The 23,748-nt window shown below is 37.5% G+C and overlaps 1 protein-coding gene across 1 annotated transcript in view; it reads right to left on the bottom strand.

The window, feature by feature from the left end:
- The window catches only part of EFNA5 (ephrin-A5), a gene marked incomplete at its 5' end in the record, with an annotated part of 37,105 nt that extends 26,434 nt beyond the window's left edge, over positions 1-10,671 (bottom strand). Inside the window, one exon of the mRNA XM_010132739.1 lies at positions 10,365-10,671. Coding sequence (XP_010131041.1) covers positions 10,365-10,671 — 307 coding nt within the window. The remainder of the gene's footprint in view (positions 1-10,364) is intronic.
- Positions 10,672-23,748: the final 13,077 nt, after the last annotated feature.

The raw sequence follows: 23,748 nt of genomic DNA, 5'->3' as shown, positions 1-23,748 counted from the left end.
GTAAAGAAATTTTTCCTGATATCCAACCTAAACCTCCCCTGGCGCAACTTATGGCCATTCCCCCTCGTCCTGTCATTCTTAATATGGGAGAAGAGATGGACCCCCACCTCCCTACAACTTCCTTTCAGGTAACTGTAGAGAGCAATAAGGTCCCCCCTGAGCCTCCACTTCTCCAGACTAAACAGTCCCAGCTCCTTCAGCCGCTCCTCATAGGACAAGTTCTCCAAACCCTTCACCAGCTTCGTTGCCCTTCTCTGAACCCGCTCCAGCACCTCAACATCCTTCTTGAAGTGAGGGGCCCAAAACTGGACACAGTATTCAAGGTGTGGCCTCACCAGTGCTGAGTACAGGGGGACAATCACTGCCCTGCTCCTGCTGGCCACACCGTTCCTGATACATGCCAGGATGCCGTTGGCTTTCTTGGCTGCTTGGGCACACTGCTGGCTCATGAATATAGGTTAAACCTTTCTGGTGTATTTTTCTCTGAACACATTTTGAATGCCACCATGACTGAATCATCAGGGCTCTTTAAATTGATTAATACACTGCCATTCCGATTATCCTTCAAATAATTAAGATCATTTCTCCCCCAGAAGATCAGCAACAGCAATGTTATTCTCCATATCCATCTTTGGGAGCCTGGTTACTTTTGTGCATAGAGGTATGGCAAAACTGAGATTCTGATACACCTTCAAGCCATTCTCAATTCCCTAAAGCAGTGCTGTATCTAGCTGGCTATACCACTTGATACTTTAAATATTAAATATCCATGATGTACAAGGGAAGCCAGGGATATCTTAGAGGCATTAAAAATCTCATTTGGCCAATAATGTAGGTCTGAGGATGACCTACTGCTTTCCTGAGGGAATGTGGAAACATTTGGAAGTCTGAAAAGATTTTTTCTGTATTTTTTTCAGAATAAAGCACTTTTATGCATTTCTGAATACTCTGTGAAAAATCTTATTCTACGTGATTTATATTGACTTGCCAAGAATCTTGGAGGTAGGAGTCTTAGCTGCACGTGCCATTTTTCAGCCCAGAGTCTTGGCCACCTTGTCTGAATTGTATGAATTACTGGGGAATAAAAAGTTATTGAGAGTTCTGTAATATTCTGTTTTACGGTCTCCTCTAGTATCAGAGGGTTAGATAGCTTAGAGACAAATTTGCTTCTTTTTAATCCAAGTTTTTATGAAAATATGGAGTTCAATGTTGAATATGAACTTCTGAAACAATATCAACAGTCAATTGCTCAGCATGTGGAAGCTTTTTTTTACTGAGGGAATTTGGTTTTGGTTTGTTGGTTCCAGGCATGCATACATTCTCAGTTTGTATCATGACACACAGTAAGTATCGGCAGAGAAAGTGCTGCCTTGGTGAGTTAGCCTGAGGAACAGGGAGACTAACACACTGACGACTTGGAGGCAATGAAGTACAACATTGTTATTCCAAATGTCACCAGTACGTTATTTCCATTTCTGTTGGCATCTGCTCCATGTTAAAAAATGCATACTTCCAATACAACAGCTCATTAAACAGGTTTCACTTTGCTCAGAAATCAAATTAGACCACTGTTACAGAGTTGTAAGTCCTCAGATAATTATTAATAATACTCTCCACCTCTATGAGTTCTTTCATCCAAGGAATCTACATGCTTCAGTTTATTAATCTCATAACATACTGGTGAAGTAACACTGCAAGGAATCTCACCCATCACTGAAGTGCAGACACCTCTGAGGTAAACTGTAGCTGTTGAAAATCAGCACTGATTTAAAGCAAGGAATGATGCATAGTCCATCAGGATTTAAAGGGCTAAGCGCAATTCATTCAGTTGTACCTCCAGCAGAACACTGGAATTTAAAAACTTAGTTTTAAGAAAGTTGCAATGGGATTTTTACAAGAATCACAAATGTTAAATATTACAGTAATCCATAGGCACTGGTATGGAACATTTAGTCACCATTTCCACAAGGCAGGTGTGTCATGTATGGCCCTTATCAAGTTCCTAATGCTTCTTTGGGGTCTTTTATCCAAGGACTATCCAATCTGTGTTTTTCCATGTTTGTGATTTGATGATCACATAACAACATTCAAGACATCCTTTATTTTCCTCCAAAATAAACTTGCCTTTGTCCAGCATGTTAGAGGAGGAAGAAAAAGAGACAGAGATAAGAAAACTTTGTTCCTCATCCTTTCTGTCTGCAGGCACTTCCTCATTCTTCTAACATCCAAAATCAGTACTTCAGTAGAAACACAAGTCACCAGTCTTCCTACAGGGGTAAAGAGCTTATACAATATGTCCATGAGATAGCTTTCAAAGGTGCAGATACATAGTGTATTCTCCCCTCTATTATATTTCTGCGCTATCAGGATCTTAATGGCACTTGAATTTTTGAAGCACATGAATCTGAACCATCTTCTTTCAACTCGTCATCTGAAAGGCATTCAGTCCCTTTGAAAAACTCAAATAATAGAGACTAACACTTCCGTGGGTTCTCTCTTCACTTTCTTATATGGATTTCTCCCAAGTCCCAAATTATTCAACAGCTTTTAATGCTCCCTTTGAGGATTCTAAACACACTACCAATGTCAAAATCTATTAGACACTGGTGATTGTTTTGGCTTTCTTTTTAGCAGGACCAGCACTTAATTCTTCTGATGCTTTCTAACAGAAACCACTCCTTTAATCTACACATTAGGCTAAGCATGAATTCCCTTTCAAAGGTCACCTTCCTTGCCTGTCCAATGTTATCACACAAAAATATTTTTTGAAGTACACATTTATCAAACCCTTTCAATTGCTTTGATTTCATTCGGAACATCTTGAGTGATTATGGTAAAACAGCTATCAAAGCAGGACTCATAAAACAGTGGCATCTCTGAGCCCACTGCTGCCAAAGTAGGATCAGTTTTTATGCTTATCAAATCTTGACTGAAAGGTTAATGGGGGACCTGGCAATAAACGATATTTCCCCAAAAGAAAAGTGTAATTAACATATTTAAAATGTTTGTAATTCTCTTAGCATCATTTAATAATGTTCTTAATCCTCATTTTTTTAACTTTTGATGCTAACCAGGATATCCGGAGAGGACGTTCCAAAATGGATCTTCTTACCTCCTGTCTTCAAAAAGCAAGGAGAAAACACAAACACCAGCAGTACCTGCATTTAACTAACACCTGTCAAATGAAAACAGACAGGTTTCTTTTCACTTGATAAAATACAAATCCAGACTTCACTTCCAAAGCAAAATATCTGTTACTTAGGCCAACCGTTTCCACAAGCAGAAACAATTTTTAATAATTTAGCCTACAGAGTAAACATAGTGACTTCACTGTCCCCGGTATACGTTGAGAATACATGACAAGACTTGTTATCAATCTGCTCTTCTCATTTCTCTAGAGCTCACACAACTCTCTAAAGCTGAAGTCTGATCTTTGTCCCAAGCCAAATCTTTTGAGTCCCAGTATTGACAGATTCAAGGGGGGGAAAATACCCAAACCAGGCTTTTTAGAGTGTATGTTATCGATATGAGGGAAAGAAAAAACCCACACCCAAACAGGGGTTTTGATGAAAGATCTTCTCATGCAATTGCATACTGTGTTTAGTGGAAAAAGGAAAATAATCTGTTTTCATATATGAATAGCCTTATTTTGTCCTATAAAAAAAGGTACAATGGGTCAAGAAGCCGAACAGAGACTCAGCCTAGGACTTTATGAACATGTAGCATTGGAAGCGTACAGAATGACCAACTGCTTGAACAAGCAGATACACAAGGTACGCAAATGGGTGATTTTAAGAGATGTCCAGTCTTTATCGTAACTGCAAATGGAAGAACAGAAACTGCCAGAAATACAGAGCATTGCCATCAAAATAGAAACCAATTTCTTCCCCACAACTGTAAGGACACTCTGAAGAAAAATCAGTATTAGGTGCATTGGTAAACACCAAGAAGCAATTCTCCTCTACATAAAAGCAATTTTAAATTCAGGCTGACAGTGTCTTTACATTTATATTGGTAAACGCATAGATAAAATGTCCATTGTGTTTTCTTTGAATTTCCAAGATGGTATAATTTGCCAGTTATGTCAAAGTCAGTTTCCTGATTAAGAGATTTATCTTTACTTGTATGACTGCTTAAAAAGAAACTCTAAGTGTTGGACAGAAATCCTCCCCCCCCTCAAACACCAAAGCATTTCTAGAGTATTTCTAGAGTATTGCTAAGTATTGCTAGTTAAACATTAATGTGCTACCCCAGCTGGGATACAATAACGAAAGTAAAAGCTGACTTCTCAGAAAAAGGACATAATCTAACCATTAGCCAAACTGTCTACAGTAACCTTTGACTGATTTTAATACTCTCCAGAATGCAACTGACAGTGACACTGGTTTCTTCACATTATCTCCTCTTTCAGCAAGAATTTCGTCAAGACAGACTGAAAACCTGAGAAATACTATAGTTATGCCCTTAGACAACACCTCCTAACAGCACCAATTGGTTCTGAAAGAGTGGGATTTCCCGGTCTACAAGAAGATGCAAAAAAGAGAGAAGTGTACATTTTGGGGGGACTCACATTAACCTCTTCTGATAGGTCGAGATTACAGTTCACAGTTCTTCTGTTTTGTGCTCACTTTACATCAGTCTAAACCTCTGGCAAACATGCAAAGATCCCTAAATCAAATAATCATCTTACAGTGAGTTTGCTGGCTCACACAAAACATTGATATTCCCAAACATTAAGCTGGTGTTCGAGAGTGAGAGTTACGCAGCTGTTTAATACATCTTTGAGCACATGAAAAATACCAAGTAACCGTTAATAAACTACTGTGTAAAGATTTCTCAGGAGTTTTCCCCCATATAGTATTACAGACTATTCAACCTCGCCTCTATGAAGTCCCCCTTCTTAACTCTTGCTATGCCAAAAAACAATCCTAGAGGAGTAACAGCCAAACTGGCAATGTGGGAAGCTATTGCAGGATCCTAAGTCAAGAAAGCTTTCGTTAAGTCTAGTTAATTTCCATAAAAGTGAACAGTGCCCTTCCTATGCTAACTGCTGATTTGTAAAGGGATATGTACAGTTCCTCTCTGTGCATTAGACTTCTAAACTCTGCCCACAATTCTTTATTAATAATCACAAATCCTTACGATGACCACCACCAAGCAGCAGTGGTTTCGTGTCTTCCCCCATCTCCCCAAATTCAGTCGCTAGGCCACCTGGAGAAAGCATTTCAGCTCAGGTTCTACCACAAGGATCTCAGGTGGAAAGAAGGAAACAGGAACAAGGCAATTTGATAATAAAATTTTAAAAATACGCTTACAGCTTTCAGACAAAAAGCCAGTAACCCTTGCAAAAATTAACCTGGTCATGAAACATGGAATTGCACAGGACAGACGAACTGCTAGAGGACTGTAGAAGAGACTAAAAAACATAAAAGCACAAACAAATGCTCAGCACTTAAACATACACTCACAAAACACAGCAGAAGGGATAATAAATTCTGTTAACAAAACTGTCATCATTACTGCCTCAACCAGAGTTCAGCTAGAGACCTTATTAATAAGATAAGCTAACTACCCACTAACTGGGCAAAAGTAAGACAAAAAGAAATGGAGGCATTACAATTTTTTTCTACTACTTCTTAAGATCTTTTGAATTAGAAGAGCCTCCAGAGGTGTGCAGATAGTTGCAGAGCGATGGTCCAACTTTTCTGTTAGAGAAAAATGACAGCAGGATTCTAAGAGTTTCACAGTTTTTGGAACATGGTGATAACAACTTCCAGTCACAGAGATGGAACAAGCTAACAGAAGACAGACAATTTTATATTTGAAATTATGAAAATCACAAGTTCTATATAAGCAGCAGCAAAGACGTCAGCGTAGAATGTCATTTGAATAAAAGCCCTCAGGAGATTAAAATCAGAAATTAAAGGAAAAGAAGGAATTAGTGCAGAGAAACAAAGATGACAGGGAACAAAGGCAAACATTAAGAAAATCAAGAAAATAGATAATAGCAGGTTCCCTGGGAATATATTCTATGAGAAAAAGGAGTATGGGAAAGCTGGATATTATTAAGAAGTGTATGTACAACTGTAAGTAAAACTTTACCAGCTCAGTTCCTTAATTTAATCACAATATTAAGAACTCTTACAAAATATTATCTATAACCATAATTAAATTCAAATCATAAAAGCATACTATCCTGGTGTGGTCAGAAGCAATATGGTTACAACAAAAGCTTCCCAAACTGACAGTCAGAAGCTTCATGCAAATAAATGGTGACAAAGATAGAGATGGCAACACATCACTAAAGGGGATAAAAAGAATCAGCATAAGCATTTTGAAATAGACACACGCATGAGATGAGATAAACTTGAAAGAAGCAGCTATAAAATGGTTACACAAATAAACCACAGGTAAGACAATAGGATTTTTAAAAGAATAAAGGAAATCTTTTCTCAGTAAGAATGAAAAAAGAACCACTTACAGTTATGTTTACCTACATTACATGTAAAGTCTGCTAACTGCTATCAAAAACCTTCAACATCTGGCAGAGAACAGGAGAGCAGCAAGGGAACTAAAGAGGAGCAGAACTGCCTGGTCTTTCTATGAAATCACAATATTCATAGTGATCAAATGACTAAATAAACAGTACACATAAAATCTTGGAGGATAAGATGATAAGACCAGCATAGATTTCTTAGAAGTAAATAATGTCAAATACCGAATTCTTTGATTGAGTAACAGGACACGACTGCTCAGAGAAAAGCATGTGCTACAGCTTATTATCACTACATCAACGATATTACATCAATGCTTTCAAGAAAAGAGCAATGTGGTCTAGCTTAAAGAGACACACGAGCTTGATTCCGAAACTGCGGTCAGGATTCTGCAGTAATCTGTACCAGTCTGGCACTAGCCATGTCTTAGTTTTTTTTACTTCAACAGCTCAGATGTATATTTGCAGAGTTGCTACCGGTATTTTATTCAATACTTATCATAATAATAAGAATGAAACACCCATAATTAAGTTAATGAAAATTATACCCTCATTTTGAATTACATAATTATTAAACACAATATATTTTAGGTTCCCCCATCTTTCATGCTCATCTCGCTTTGCCCAGTACCTCATCTTGACCTGCATGCCCAAACTTATGTTCCCTTCCAAAGGACATAAAAATCGCTGTCATACCACTAAGTATTTATTTTCTGCTTTCTCTATATTTCTTTTGCTTCTCTTTCACTAGTAATACTGGTTTTTGCCTGTTTTCAGGCTAACATACACTAATCTGAAGTAAGCATTTACACAGACTCAGGTAAAAATTGAGACTTCAGGTCATGATCTATTATTTACTTTCCCCCAGTCCTTCACTCTGCACTCCCTTTCTAACTAAAAGTTAGTTTCTCTGTAAATATTTAATACCTTTTCAAAAGTAAACTGAACCAGTACTTGTTGATCGCATGTTTGCAAATTTGATAGCAGATAGATTTTTTTCCTGTATGTTCCTAGAATGATCATGCAAAGAAGGGAGATCCAAGTTCCTCTGAGCTATATATGAAGACAAAGGCGTAACAAAGGAAAGTGGCATTTTCAAAACCAGTAGTTCAGAAAAAGAGAAAGTGATTGTTCTGAAACAATCGTATTTCCTGAAAATAATGGAAGCAAGACAGGCAAGTCACATCTTTAAACGGTAAACTGCAAAGATTTCAAAAAAACCACCAGACAGTAATTAAGCTAAATACCTAACCAACTAATTCATATTTCTGTCTTTCCAGAGGTCTAGACTACACAACACATTTTGTAAAACTTAAAACAGAATATAACAGACTGATGTTACATAGTCGGCTTTCCCTCCTCTCTGCAGAGAGAGCAAAGGTTTCAGATCTGCTGAGGACAGGAAATCTTCCCCAGTGAAGCCATAATTTCTTTGACACACAGATACAAAAAGTTAACAAAGGTAGTCTCTGTAGCCTGGGCTACAGCTTGCTTACAATTCTGAATATTTTACCATCTTGTTTCTTCAGTACAAACTAAGAGAAAAACATGCCAGTATGGACAACTCTCCCCTGAGAAGATCTGCATATAATTGTTAATTTAGCGTACAGTGCTTCCCTGCAACTGATGCAATGTCAACCTTGTTACTGTTCTCAGAAGAATGAAGGATTATGGTAAAAATACTTGAACTACACAGAAGGAGGAAATATTCTTTTGTGTCCCTGAAACATGCCTAAAAATTTAATTTCAGTGAATAGCAGACCAATAATCTACTAGTAAATAAACACCTCCTTGCTGCTAATTTTTTTATATTTTACCTTTCATTAGAAGAAGAAAAATAATTTCATCTAAATTCAGCTGAATATCATAAAGCTTTTCATATTTTAAAGCACTTCAGAACAATTATTTTGAAGGGAGCCCTTGACAGTTAAATGACACAGTTAAGTGAATGTTACATAAGATATGTAATGGTTTTTAGTGAAATACTGAAATTAGCCACAAAAGAAGGCATAAGCTACATGGGAGCACTGAATAATAATGTCTTGAGAGTTCAACGAATTTTATATGTTCTGACAATGAAGCTATTAGCTAGACAGGCCAAGCTGAAATTTATCATATTTTTCCTCTTTTATTTCATGTTTGCTTTTCAACTTTACTAAATATTTCTCTTTCTTTCTTTAAAATTAAAATTTAGAAAACAAAATTTTGGGGGATTTTGTTGTTGCTGTTTGGTTTGTTTCCTTAGTGCTTGCAGCTACTGATGCCATTCCTGTGCTATGTTTTATTGTGACTATGTGACGGTAAAGACTGCATTCATTAGCTTAAGTTTTCTGCATGTTTTACTGATGATGCTCAGGAATTGAATAAAAAAACCCAAAAGATCTAGCATTCCCAGGAAGCCTGGTATCGGAGTTTTGAATGACACAAAACTCCTATTGAAGTTAATTGGAAATGAGTGACATGAATAGGACCTAGGTCTACACAGTACTGATTTATCTGTCCTAGAACAGTATCCACTTACCTCTGAGATCTTTACATTATTTCTCATGGCCATATTAAAAAACAGTTTTGAGTAACACAAGTTTGTTTTTCAAAATTATTTTTACTAATATTATTATTGTGCTTCAGCATAAGAACAAGGCACTGTTCTTCTGATGCTGAACCACCATTCATCAGAGGTTTTTATTTGCTTGAAGAAAAAGAAATGAATGGAAAACTATCCACAAGGAATGTACTTCCCTGTAGATTTAGAAAGGGAAAAGAAAAACCTCAATGCTGAAGAAATGAGGTTGAAAAACAGGGATCATACATACTCAGTTTCTCTGGTGAAATGAGATGGAAAGACTGACAACCGAAAGTCCAGCTACACATATGAAGGCAATATTTATTGGGATCTATAGTCTGTCTAAAGCTTTTAACTCTCTAGCCAGAAAAAGAAGTTTTGACTGCTCCAGAAATACTAGTTAGGTGTGGAAGACTCAGGTGCAAAACAAACTGATGAAATAAGATCTTTGTTGGAGGATAAAACAAATAAGACAGCTGAAGCAGCATCAACTGCACAATGAGGTTAGGAAACCAGCTTAACACTCCAGTTTTGCAACCTCCTAATCTTTTTACTTCCTTAGCCCCAGATGTTATTTTCCATCTCCTCTAGATGCTCAAGAATAGCCCCAATGCAAGCCTTTGTGGAGGAGAGTGGAGAGCTCTGGGAGGGTACTCCCCATTGCTTTGGGGAGTGGGTGTGAAGGTGCATCTGTAAACACTCCCCTGCTTAGTGCCTGTTCCCATGGCACCCCACGCCAACAGAAACAGCTTGTCCAAGAAAAATGGGGTTAAAAAAGGAAGGAAGAAAAAAGGACCTACTTGACTTAATGCAAGGAGTATTTACAACTTTAAAAGCCACTGGATTATGGACATCAGCAGACATAACACTACATAGACCTCACTTTCCTTTGGTGATAAATATTACCAAGACAAGAGACTTCATCTGAGAAAATAAGAAAATCCAGGAATTTCTCTTGAAACAGACTAATTATTTTTCGTCATATTTGGGGACAACTTCCATCCATTCTTGCCCCCTCCTCCATCTCAGAGTGCTGCAATAAATGTAATAGTGCATTTTGCTTTAAAAGCCAGCCACAGTTCAGTAGCTGCATGGTATTTCATGTGAAAAAAAGAAGCTGTGGTTTAATCTCATTTTCACTACCTAGATTCCTAGCTAATGTGTCTGGAGATAGTTAAGCCTCTATTCACTGTAGGACATCTGCATTATATACCATTTTAGCCTCTGTGTTTCCACAGAGCATAGGTGAAAAATTAGCTGGGTTTCTTCCACTGGCTGTGCAACAGAGGTAAATCTCTATATACTCACAGATGTAGAAATATTCCCGGCCTGGCCTAAACTCGAATCCTAGCGAGAAGGGTGTGAACAGCTGGAACTTCTCCGAGAACTTCAATGGTCCATTTGGGGAATGTGGCCGATTACACTCCCACCTCTTGAACCCTTTGGAGGTGTGATCGCAGGAGCTGTAGCCATCAAAGTTCACCATGTACAGAACATAGCGTTCGGTCTTATCTTCTGGCACTGAGTCTTCATAGTGAGGGCAGAACACATCCAGGTAGTCATTGATGCAGACATCGATGTGGTAGTCACCCTGCTGGAATCTGAAATCACAGGAAGAGTTCAGACATAAGCACAGTTAGCTCAGGATGACCTTGTGGCAGGGTAATGTTCTCATAAAAGGGGCATCACTAATGGCACTTCATTCCACTCCAGCCATGCACATTCACTCTCAAAAATAACCCTTACAATTCACCAGAGCTATCAGAGAATGCTTATGCAGGACTATGATCATATGACCTTCTGGATAAAGGTTTTGCTCTCTTCTCTTACAAAATGAGTCTGTTGCTAACACACACCAAGTTATAGCCTACCTTCCCCTATGGCTTATTGAATAAATAAAGTGCTTTACTTGTTTGTGGTTGTTTTATTTAAATCAAAGAAAGAAGCAAAGACCTATCAGTGCCCCGAAAACAAACATGCATGCAAATAAATAACCCAAACATATCCTCTTCTATGAATCAGGCAGTAATCACCCCTGGGCTATAAGTACCCCTCTTGGATTACTAAAAGAATACAAACAGCTTTACTCTTTCTTCACGATTAGCAGCAGTTTGTCAAGATGCAACGAAAAGCCTGTATTGCTTTTTTTAAAGGTATCAGAAAAGCAGTCCACCTCCTTTGCCAGAAGTACACAGCGGAGACATTGCTCTGTTCAGATAAAAGGATTCTGGAGATATGAATTATCAGCACTCATCCTAATGTGACAGTTCTGAGTGTGTGCCAGTTGAGAAATGCAGTACAAGGCACCAGCCCAAATGCACTTTATTATTACTGTCACTGATGATTCCTTAAAGAGACATGAGATTCTTGTTTTGTTGTGGATGGGGAAGATGTCCTTTCTTCTCCTCTCTACTTTTCATTTGCATTACTTCTCTAGTGCCTGCCATAGTATCTGAAAGAAACTACGGGAACAAATTCACTGCCTCCATAGGTGCTTATACCATGATAGATTTAGTGATTCCATAAACCACATCTATACATCTATCTAACTCCCTGGGGCAGCCAAAGAAACCAAGCTGACCTGCTCCAATTCAGGCTGACTAGGCTACTTGTAGCTTCTCACTTTCATGGTTGCAGTTGTCAAGTGTGTCACAGAGCAATAAAAAGGCCATGACAGTTTTAACTATAATACTTATTTTTAGCTGAGGGGCATATTTTAAACACCTGATGGGCTTGAAATCTGCCATCTGGATCCTTCTATCTAATTTCAGAGAAAAAGCAATGATCTGCTGGCCCTCCAAGGATAAATTCAGAGCAAGCTATACCTTTTCATATCCCTACAATAGTTTAACTTCAATAAAATAGCCTTTTAAAGGGGAAAAACTGAACACACATCAAAGCATGATCTATCTGTATAATTTCAGCTAGTGCATAGCCTCACAGTTCCATGCTATAACATGGAAAAGCCTCTCTGAACCACAGTTCTTCCAGGAGAATTTACATTTATCTAAATCATTAGTTAAAATAACGTTTTTGTACTCTGGGGCTTTCGAAACCTGTCACCTTAACAGATACTGTCTTAACACTTTTGCAAAAATGTAATGTTTTCAAATCGGTGTCTGTTTGCTGTATCAGTTAACAGGAAACCATTTCTTACAGGTAATAAAAATGAGTTTTTTCTAAGTTACGAATAGGAAAGCCACATTCTGGCAATGTTATCTCTACCTTCATTTTTTTAAATTACAGTTTTAGTAAGTAAAAATGACATATATATAAATATTGATACATATCTGTTTTTATATAGGTGTGTTTGTGTGTGTGCACTTTTTTTTTAGCTACACAGGTGCTAAAAGACAATACAATTTTCTCAAAGGATTCTCAAAGTTACCTCTTTTATCAGCCTGTACCCTCACGACAATGCCCGTGTTTTCAGAACTACACTTGGGTAATTGTCGACATTCCGAATCAGAGCGGTCTCCTTAACATTAGACTTATACAACACAGATAACCTTATGTGAACTGCTTCTCCACATTCTCTTTAAGTCACAGGAGAGGAACTTTGAGTCCAATTAATCTGGCCTGCTTAGGCCCAAGGTACACTGGAACAAGACAGATAACACTCCGCAAGCAGCTATTTCTCTTATTTTACTAGAAGGAGAGTCTAGACAGGGATTTCCCAGAGTCCCTACTGCAAATAGGTGAATTTGAAGGGAAGAATGAGTGTACAGTCTATGACAATGGAGATGATTAATAAATACAAAGAGATAGACAACTAAATTTGTGGTCATGCCTTAAATCTGCATTAGCAATAAAATCAAACTCGTAATCTGCACCAGTGAGATGTTCTACTCAATACTGTACAGGAAGAGCTCATCTGATTCCCTTTTGGCAAAGAATCCTACTGTAACCCTGTTAAAAATCAAAACGGCAACATAACCCTCCTCTTTTGATCGCCGATATTTTAGAAGATTCATTGTTATTTCTGCTTCCCTAAGTGCTGAAGCAATTGAGTGTCTTCATTCACCCCAGTGCACCCTTGCTTGTCAAACACATGGAAAGAAGCAAGCACTGCCTGCCAAGCAGGTTTGAGGGTGAAGTACACAACCAAGTCCTTTTTATCACACTGTCCTTCCCTTCCTGCTCCTCTGCTCTCTCAATATTGTCATTCCACAGTCATTCACCTCAGCCAGAAAATGTTTACATTTACTCATCTAAAAAAGGAAGAAGATGGTGCATATTTTAAATCATCTAAACTGTCCTTTAGCTAATAGTGCTGGCACAGCAGTGAACCTGTTCCAGAGAAAACATGTACCAAGGTATTTCATCAAGCAGCTCTGAGTGTAGCCTGTTCACTCGGTATCGTAACAGCAATGCTGAAAAGAGGTTATTAGCCAACTACAAAGCAGAAAGCGGGTATTTATTTCCTGTCTTGAAATATCTTAAAGAAGTCTATAATCAAAACCTCAGCACGTGTATGGAAGAGACGTAGAACTAATTTTATTTTTCCAAAAGAGACTACAACATCTCCAAAATGCCTCTCAGACTGAACTGAGACCATTCTCGTTTCTCCAGTTCCAAGGCAGTGTGTTGTATTTACCTTCTCAAACAGGAAACACAAAGGCCTCTAACATGAACAGAAAGGCAATAGATGGCCATGAGTTACTCACAAAAAAAATTAATCAGCTCAGACTCCTTAAACCTATTAAAAGAAACACTTTAGAAACTAATTTCTAAGAATTTTAAACCACATCCAAGGGAAATAACATTTACAGGCTGAAAACCTCCTATTACTAGTGTAATGTCAAGTATTAGAGTGAAAAAGAAGTTCCACTTCAAATGAAAGTATTTATCAATGTTTAGCCATCTGCTTATGTTGAGGAACACATGTAACGAGAAGGTGGAATCCGTTAACAGATATGTTTGTAGAGACGACAGGAATAGCAGATCTCTTGTTGACTGCATATAAGATTTAATAAGTGTGTCCCTTTTCCCAGTCCAGTTCAGAATAGAAAGCTTGCTTTCCTACACTCTCTAGCAAGGGTATTGATGTACTTTCCCTTTTCTCAGTTAGGCCTTTATCTTGTGCTGGCAGATCCTCGTTTGGAATCCCATGCCCTTTTGGAACCATGTGGTAATCAGGATCTTTACACAAATCCCACTATGAGGAATAAACCAGTTCTATCTATATTTTGCATACTTGAACATCATACTGTGGTAGAAACCAACCAAAAAGGCTTCTCCAAAACTCTGACAGGACCTACAAACCTTCTCACAAATAATGTCATTTGTCTCCGTGCACTCTGGCTTACACACAGCAGAACACAGCTATCCTTCAAACATAATTAACCTCTGTTTTGTGTCAGGTGGCATTCAAACAGTGTCTTGGAAACCTGCATACTACAAAGCTAGCTATAAAACCCATGGACTATAAAACCCATGAAGACAGAGACAGATAGTTAAGTAGCTCCTAAACTTAAACATTTCAATAACCAATGAACAGCAGCTTGCTACTCAAAACTTGCATACTGCTTTCAGCAAAGACAGTCATATGAATGTTTCTGTGCTCAAGTGCCACTGATTAAATGTCCAGATAATCAGGATGCAGAGAAAGAACTTGATGGTAATTTTAACCACAGAAACACAAGACTAGCAAAACATTTTCAAAGTAATTAATGCCTTCTGTATTCTGTTTATCCATTAACACAAGTGAAAGTACACAGTCTGTGTGCATACTTCTCTTCATAATTTTAAGTTCTGAAGCATATGTGGCTCATCTTGATTTAGTAACTTGGCTTATCACTGAAACAAGTGACGATTTATTTTAACAGACATTTGGAATGCAACAACAGTTTTCTTTCTGTGTTTATTGTTTCTTTCTTTCTTGGAACAAGCACTATAAAAATTCAGCACAAATAATACTAATTGTCCATTATCCTCTAGACAGATAAAAAAATTGCAATAGCTCCTGTTTTTTGCTTCCCATACAAATGTTATTAGTTGTATTTTATCACCCTTACTGTAAAAGTGACACACCAGATGCTCTACTTCAAGATAAGTAATATTTTCCATTCACTATGTCAACCTTTCTTTATTTGGATTCCGTTCTGTCAAATACATGCAGCAAGGCTTCATTGTGAACCAGAAAAGACCTTAAAAAAATGCTCTAACAATGAATCACGAAATTCTGGTCTTCACTCTGGCATCAGAAGACATCAGATGCCAATGGCCCTAATTCTGCTGCCTGGAGCCTGCACAGCCTGTAACAGAGGACACTGACACTGCTGATGCCTTATGCCAACCACCTTGCTTTCAAATGATAATCTGAAATGCAAAGCAACATCAACAAAATTCACTGAATTGCCTTCTTCCTGGTGTAGAAACAGCACAGCAATAAAGAAAACAAAAAAGCAAAAAGATATTTGTTCTATTTCCTAAGTTAAAAAAAGCTTCTGTGAGTGGCATGTGTGCATACCCCTGTAACTGCTGGTCACTCAGAATGCAAAGCAACATCAACAAAATTCACTGAATTGCCTTCTTCTTGGTGTAAATACAAACCATAACTACCCATGGTTCTTCGACATCAGATGCCAATGGCCCTAATTCTGCTGCCTGGAGCCTGCACAGCCTGTAACAGAGGACACTGACACTGCTGATGCCTTATGCCAACCACCTTGCTTTCAAATGATAATCTGAAATGCAAAGCAACATCAACAAAATTCACTGAATTGCCTTCTTCCTGGTGTAGAAACAGCACAGCAATAAAGAAAACAAAAAAGCAAAAAGATATTTGTTCTATTTCCTAAGTTAAAAAAAGCTTCTGTGAGTGGCATGTGTGCATACCCCTGTAACTGCTGGTCACTCAGCTCCTTTTACTTTCACAGCCACTAAGCCAGTTTTAACTACATTTAACGGAGACAGAGACATCTCAGAGAAAAGTCCATTCCTACAAATACCACAAAAAAAGCAGCCACACGAGAAGCTCTTCTAAGTATCCCAACAAAGCCCGAACCACCAGTAGACTAGACATTATTAGACCACAGAAACACCTCTTCCAAATGTTCTAGACACAGGAAAAGGTTCAGCTAGAAAAACACAGAAGTAAGTTGAAAATTAAGATTATTTCTGTTAGCTAGTTACGAAAGTATTTGCTTGAATTATTAATAACACAGAGATGAGTACCGAGTAGGTATCTGTATATGCAATAAAACACAAAACCCAAACATTTTCTGGAAAATGCCAACATCTTTTAAAAGAACAACATTTAACCCCTTAGGATGTTATGATGTGAGTTATTTACCATTCCACACCACTGAGCTCCCTCACACCTTTCGCCTCTGTTTAGGTGGCAAGCATAGTGCATTAGATCATCCCAAGTTCTACTCACATGCTGTGACTGGAACACAGCAGGGTAACTTGTGCCTCCTTTATTCTTTTAGTCAGTCCAAGCCCCCTCAATTCAGCTAACTTAAAGGTGTTATGTGTGATGGGAGAAGTCTTGTGGTTGTTAATTATCTGAGGGGTTGTGGGATTAAGTGTACCATTTTACTGAGATAATTTTAAAGATGCTATTTCTGTGCTATACAAAAATAACCTCTTTAATGCTTTGCTGCTCTTTTTACAGGCTTTGTCACAACATTTAATAAAACTCTGTTCCCGTAACTCTGCTGACATCAACAATGATTCTGATGCACAATGAAGCAATCAAAGAGCTATTTTAATTTTAGCTCTATTCAAACCAAAAGAAAATTCAACATTTTTCAGATGCTAAGAGAAGTGGGCTTGCTAACAGTAGCAAGCCAGTGACATTTTAGATATCTAGCAGGATATCACTAATCTGAGCAAGCAAACAAAACCCCCCTGTAATATAAAGAAGCTGTCTATGACCTTTTAGTCCTTAGGCTACAGTTTCACAAGTAAGCCAAGTTCAAAACCATGAGTAAACACTACATAGGAAGCAAAACGCCGACTGACAAAACAAAAGACAAACAAGTAATAACGGCTGTTGTTTAAAAAAAAAAAGTATTCAAAAATTATGCCTAGAAAGGACTGCAAGTTAAATACACAATGCAGAAAGAAACTTATTCTCTTGTCATTAAGCCCTCTATTCAATTACCATTTATTGGAGTAATTAAACACTGGGAAAGGATGCCAGGCTAATTTTTAGATTATGATAATTACACAACTTTGCTGTGCTACAGCTGATCAAAATAAGATGTGGTCACATGCACTTAGCTAAAGCTTCTCTGCAATCAACGGGCTTCCATGGGAAACTTATTACTATAATAAGGCCATTATTACTAGTTCATTATCCATCAGGTAGAGAAACTTATTATTTGTAACCTTCGTTTTACTCTCCCACTCACTCTGCTGGAACAAGCCTCCCAAAGATTGGACTCAGATCTCTGCTTTCAACTGGCTCCCTTCCATCACAATTACACAGCTGAGCAGAATCAGGCTCCCAAACTTGAAAGACTTCATCAGACTTCAAATTACTGTTTCACAACTGGCTGCAAGAGCCTATCACATTTCTTGAAAGAGCTGAGTGATCTCCATGCATATCACTTCACATGCATCTGTCGGAGATCTACCTTTGTCATTTATTCCTGCTATGTCTCTCTGATCTAGGAGACTTTTCATGCTACTTGGATGGGTCCAAAAGCAAAAACCCCCAAAGAGAAAACCAGAAAGGAGCTGTATTAAGCTCGACTTAATGAGGAAAGGCATCAGTTTTTCATGGCTTGTCTCCCTGGAGAGTCTCATGCCTTTCTCATCAGCCCTTCTCATCATGCCCTTCTCATCAGCCAACAGGACAAGAGAGACATTGTGCTTTCCTATTTGGAGGGCCAGATTTTTCGTGTTAAATAACCATTTTGTCTGGTACCTCATACTGCCTATGTGAATAAGACAAACAAGTGATCTGCTATAAGGACTAGAACATGAGAAGCAACATGAAACATCAGTTTGAGCTAGCATGTAGTTTTTTACAGAAAAGAACTCATTAAGGACTGAATAGCTCTAGAGAGTCGAATAATATTTGGCCAGAACAGAAATTCACCAAAAAATACCAAACTCATGATACTTGTTTTCAGACTGCACTGATATAAAAACTAGACATTTTGAAATGTCAGAAGCACCTACTCCTGCATAGGCAATTTATCTAGAAACTGTCCTTAGCGCAGGACAAGGTTTACGACACTGGGTAAAGTAACTGCTGAAGCTTTACTTCCTCAAACCATTTATATAATTTTAATTCTCTCAACTTCCAGCACAAAGAAACCTCCTCAAAAGAGTCTGGTAGAAGTCTTTTAACTTTCTGGGGGAAAACCCCCCCCTTTTTTTTTTTTTTTAAATAAAACCTTATTGTTGGAAGCATCATAATATGCCTTGACTGAAACGAACCTTTTGCAAAACAAAGAAAACCTACATCCAGAAGGAGGGAGTTTCTGTTAGCAGAATCTTGGCAAAAAGGACTGCAAAACACAGGAGGAAAGGAGTAGATTTGAATGAAAAGGATTATATCCTCTTTAAAATGTAAGAATTCTTTGAATTACATACGTTGTGCTAATTCCATTAGCCTGAAAGACCTGAAATGATTTTTTCTGATTCTGTCACTGAAACAAAAATTTTGGTTGCATCATAACAGCTAACAATGACATTGAATTTAAAGTATAGAAACATATTTTATTTATTCTTATGCTTTAAAAGCTCTTTAATAAATAAATTCTGCAAAACTGTGTTTACTCCAGTTACTGTTAATCATTTCCCCCTTACTCTCATAACTGTGTTTATTTGTACAGCTGGGTCCTGTATTGACTTTTTATAGCTGGCGCTGCAGAAAGAGATATGTTCAATGATAATGCAAACATTAAAAAATAGAAACTAATTGCTCTTCCCCAAGTAGAAACGAGGGAGGGAATAAACAAACCAACATTTATTTCCTACCTATAAATCTGAGTACTCCAGAGATTCTCAAGTACTGCAACACCCTCACCCACTTAACTTCCCATCATTCTGCACCTCCTAACTGATGAGCTGGATATTTTTCATTCTGTTTATTAAAACTGTTTCCGCAGATTCTGCATTTGTAAAATTTCTTCAAAGCTGGCGCACACGGCTTTCATCTGATGTCTCAGAATTTCTCTTTTGCTGAAGCAAAACACTCATTGGGGGCTTACAAAAGACTCGTTGGGCATATTGGTGGCTTCAGTCATGCTATAGATGATAAAGGGGTACAACATTATCACAGCATTGTTCCTGAAGAGGTCAGGCTCTCATTCTCAGCTGTCCCAGCTCTGATAGCTTTAATCCCCATGACTATAGACTCTACCTGCCCATTGATTTTCTATTGCTGTGGGCATTTAACTTGCAGAGACAGATGGATAAGAAGGGAGGGGAAGATAAAGAAAGAGTTACTATTCTGTCAAAGGCATCATTTAGACTTACAGGACAAATTGCAGTGTTGAAGACCCTAGTGAAAGAATCTGAAAGGTACCACACTCAGATAGTAAAGGGAACCTGAAATTTCTGTTTGAAGCCTCTCTTTATACTGTGAATCCAAAATGTCTGGGCTGAAGCCAGCCTCTTTAAGTTGATTTATGGACACAAGCTCATTACTTGTGTTCACATTAGTGAAGTGCTGGACTTCACCAGCAACATTTATCCCACTTTATCTGAGGTGGAGTGAGGAGATCTGGTAATTAACTCACATTTTTTAAACATGGTCATCAATGTCATCCATGCATGGCTCTCCATTTGTCTAATTTAGACACTAGCAACACACAACATGTCAGCTTCATGTTTTATTCCAGAGTTTCCTTGAAAATACAAAACCTACTTCAACTATCTCTGGTCTATAGCAGAAAAACTGCAGTTTGATGATTCATTAGCATACCTACCTTTCTGTAAAAAGCAAGAAACTCTTACCTGATCTCTGCCATACTAACATACACTTTAGTATTGGACACATTTGGGAGAAAATAACCTATTCAGAGTTTAAATTCTTAAAATCCCAAACGAAGTAATAATAAAAAACCCCTGCAGGTAGGAGTACTACTAAAGAGTCCAATCTAGACTCCAACGACATGTGTTCACCATGTGTTTAACCAAGAAGATACAGTCTATCAGCTTTGATGGAATGCGGTCCTGTGACTGGTATGTGCTAACCCTGCCCGAGGCATGTGCTGACATCTGTTAATGGACATGGAGAACAATGCCCTATCTGCACAAAGGTCTTGCTTCCCACACTCACAAAAGGAAAGAAAACAACACTTGCCCAACAAGCATGTTGTTGACCTGCACACTGAACAGTAGAGATAAACTGCAGTCTGTTCCCACTAGGAAATGTACATAATGAAAGTCAGCTTCACAAATTTATTCTCCCATTAATATATTAAAAGCAGAGTGATGGCTAACTCATGTAAACTGAAATCTCCATTTCTTCCACACTTCTAAGGAAAAAAATGCTGCTTCAATTTCTCTGCACCAGTAAATATATGGGTAGTATTTGAGAAGGAGCATACATTTTGATAAAAACGCGTATCTCTTGCATATACCTACACTTGCGGCTGCATTGGAAATACTTTGCCCTGACATTCAGATACATTTGTTAATCGCTTAATAGCTCCCATTCTGCCAACAAAGTTAAAATATTTTGTGATCAAACTAGAACTGAGATTCAGACACCCTACTAACTTGTAACTGGTAAAATCTATCCTTTAATTTTCCAATACGTAACAGTATAAAATGAAATTAATCCTCAAGCTGTTTCACATTATTTTTATTTTTAATAAACTCTGTATGTTTTAATAAGCTATAACCTAGATATTTGAATACGTTCTCAAAAGCTGCTTGGACTTGCTCATGTAAAACTGAAGTTAAAATAGCTAAGTGCATAAATATATTTGCAGACAATTTGCTATCAGGAAAGTGGGCTTCAATCAATTAATTTATTTCTTGCTACACAATTACCTTGTGTACATTTAAGAGACTCTAAAGAAAAATATTTTCTTTCCTAACATGAAAACGGAATTTTAGAGAAAGTTCTATGGAGAAATCTAATAATTGCACCTTGCTCCTGCTACCCTTCTTTACTAGTCTCTCTCTTATATGAAGCAAACTAGCAAAAAGAAGAACAACCAGAATTTTAGATTACAGGCTGCAGCATCATCTAGTAGCACAGCTATTATTAATGTCAGAAATTATTTTCTTGTTCATTCCCATAATTTCTTTTAAAGACTTACAGCACATACACTATAAAATTTTCCATCAGATTTAATATTGATACACATGTTTCTCTGTACAATAGGACTTAGAATGTTTTTTCACCTGGAAAAATGTACCTTAAGCTTTGTGTATCATATGAGAAAGATAGGTCCTGATCCAAATAGGTTTTTCTGTTTACAAATATGATCTGAAAAGCTTTGCACTATAAACTGCCAATTATTCTGTAAAACACCTAAAACATTACAAAGATTACAATCTGAAGGGCAACATATTTTAAAACTGGATGAGATCAACAAATGGTGGAATTCAATATAGTTTCTATTTTATCCCCCCCATCTTTTTTCAAATTATGAAGCTCCCATCATGTGGTTACTACTACAGGATTTTGGAATTCTTATTTCTTCAAGGGTGACAGAAACAGTTTTTCAATGTGTATAAATGAAGCTTGAATTGATAAAAGGTGCAAAACCTGTTCATTTACTTTTACATGCATGTGTAAAATGTTTATATAAGAGAAAAATAGGGAGAAAGAAATTTGTTGCTCTCAGAACAACCAGAAATTTCAGAATTAAAATGGAAGCTACTCTCTTAATTTCTCCGTTGTACCTTTCCTATAAATGCTTTGAAATTAATCTTAAATGAATTCTCACCTTCAACCTGTAGTAAAATTTATTCATTCACAACTGAACGATGATCTTGTCTGCATAGAACATAGTAACTATTTTTAAAAGTACAGACACTAAGGTTTAAGATAAGAAGCAGAGAGTATCACAGACAAATGAAAGGTTTCTTCTCTTGCTCTCTCTTCTTTCTACTTATTATAAAGACACCAGAAGGCAGGTGTGAAGAAAGGACTGCACAGGTCTGCAAGAACCATTATTGCCTATTGGGAAGCTTTCACGCTGTTCCTTACAAGTTAAAATGAATTACTGAGAATCCAATCTGTTTTTTCCTTTCATTCTGACTCTTCAGTACTAGTTTAGCAATAAAGAAACAAAACAAAGCCTAAAACTCAAGAATTAAGTGTTCATAGCTCAAGCACATAGTTGGGGCAAAAATACATAATCTGAGGCTAAAGAGACAGCCCATACAATTTAGACCAATTGTGTGGGCAAAATCCCACTTACAAAGTATCAATGCGAAAAGCTACCAGAGCAATAATCCTGGGCCAGCTGTCCTCCCATGAAGGCCAAAAAGACCTCCCAATACTGGCCAATGGAAGATGTCTAGACCACACTAAATATTTAAATAGTCATACCTCTACAGCATATTCTCACAACAGCCACCAGTCTTTTGCATAGCCAGAGATTCAGGCTCTTTGTGCTTAACAGGGGATGACAAATTTTTCTTCAGCAGTTGGTCTGATCATGGTTTGAACCCCTGGAAACTTTCAGAATTTGGTGCTCTGCAGTCTGTGGACACGGAGTTGCAAATGGACCTGCTCTTCTGCATTTCTGAGCCTGACACCTGAAAATTTCTACCACGGATACAGTTTGTACCATGAATTTCACAGTTGAAATAATTTATTATCTATGATGCATTGTTTAGAAGAAGAGTGGTAAGAAATGATACAACTAATTACAAGTTTAGTTTACAAGTCTAACCAAACTCAGTAGTCCTCAAATGTTTATCAGTTGAACATTTTTACCTTTGCTGCCTGTGACAATCAAAGGCAAGAGTGCACCTTGTCAACCCCTACAAGAAAATATTCTTTTTTAGAGACAAATTTATTCATTGGGGGAAAAGTAAATTTTATTTCCACTATCCCAGTGTATAATTTTAATCAAAATAAACACACTTACGTAAAAGAATATATAAAAATCTCTGTTTAAATGCAATTCACCAGCTCTCCAAGGAGGCTGCTACATAAAAAACCCCTAAACAAATGAAGGCTGCCTGGTCTACTGTCTGCAATACAAGTTTAGCTAAAGACTGACTGAAACAGAATACACATCTCAAGATTTGTCCTTTCATTTTGTATGTTCCGACTCATAAGAAAAATATTACCACTGAAAAGTCTTTTAAGGCACTTTAAAGATATTTCAGACTTTTAGACTTCTCAGCTTGTGCTGTGCTTTTAGGGATGCACACTTCACAATCAGATGGTCATTTCTTTGGGAATATTTTTCTACTGCTCAGGCTTGTTCTCTATGGCTGTTGAGAGGCTATCTATGCCCAAAGATGTGTTGCAAAATTTTTACAGTAAAGCAAACATAATCAAACTTGGTTTACACCTGTTTTTTCCTATCACATGGCAAAATACATCTGCAAAGAACTCCATTTCCTTCCCTCAAGTGACTCCTAAATTATGCTTTCCAAGCTCCCAGGAGCAATTTAAAGCTTTGGTATTGAAACTTGCAGACAACATGCTGAACAACTGGAGGTCATTTGTTTTGTTTCCCTAAACTCTTCTTTCATCAATGAAATGGAAAAAAACCCCCCACTTAATTATTTTGTATATTAAATATGT

Source organism: Buceros rhinoceros, unplaced genomic scaffold (assembly GCF_000710305.1).
Source record: "Buceros rhinoceros silvestris isolate BGI_N320 unplaced genomic scaffold, ASM71030v1 scaffold823, whole genome shotgun sequence".
Classification (NCBI taxonomy): Eukaryota; Metazoa; Chordata; class Aves; order Bucerotiformes; family Bucerotidae; genus Buceros; species Buceros rhinoceros.
The sequence above is the reverse complement of the archived record's forward strand: the minus strand, read 5'-3'. Positions and strand labels throughout refer to the sequence as shown.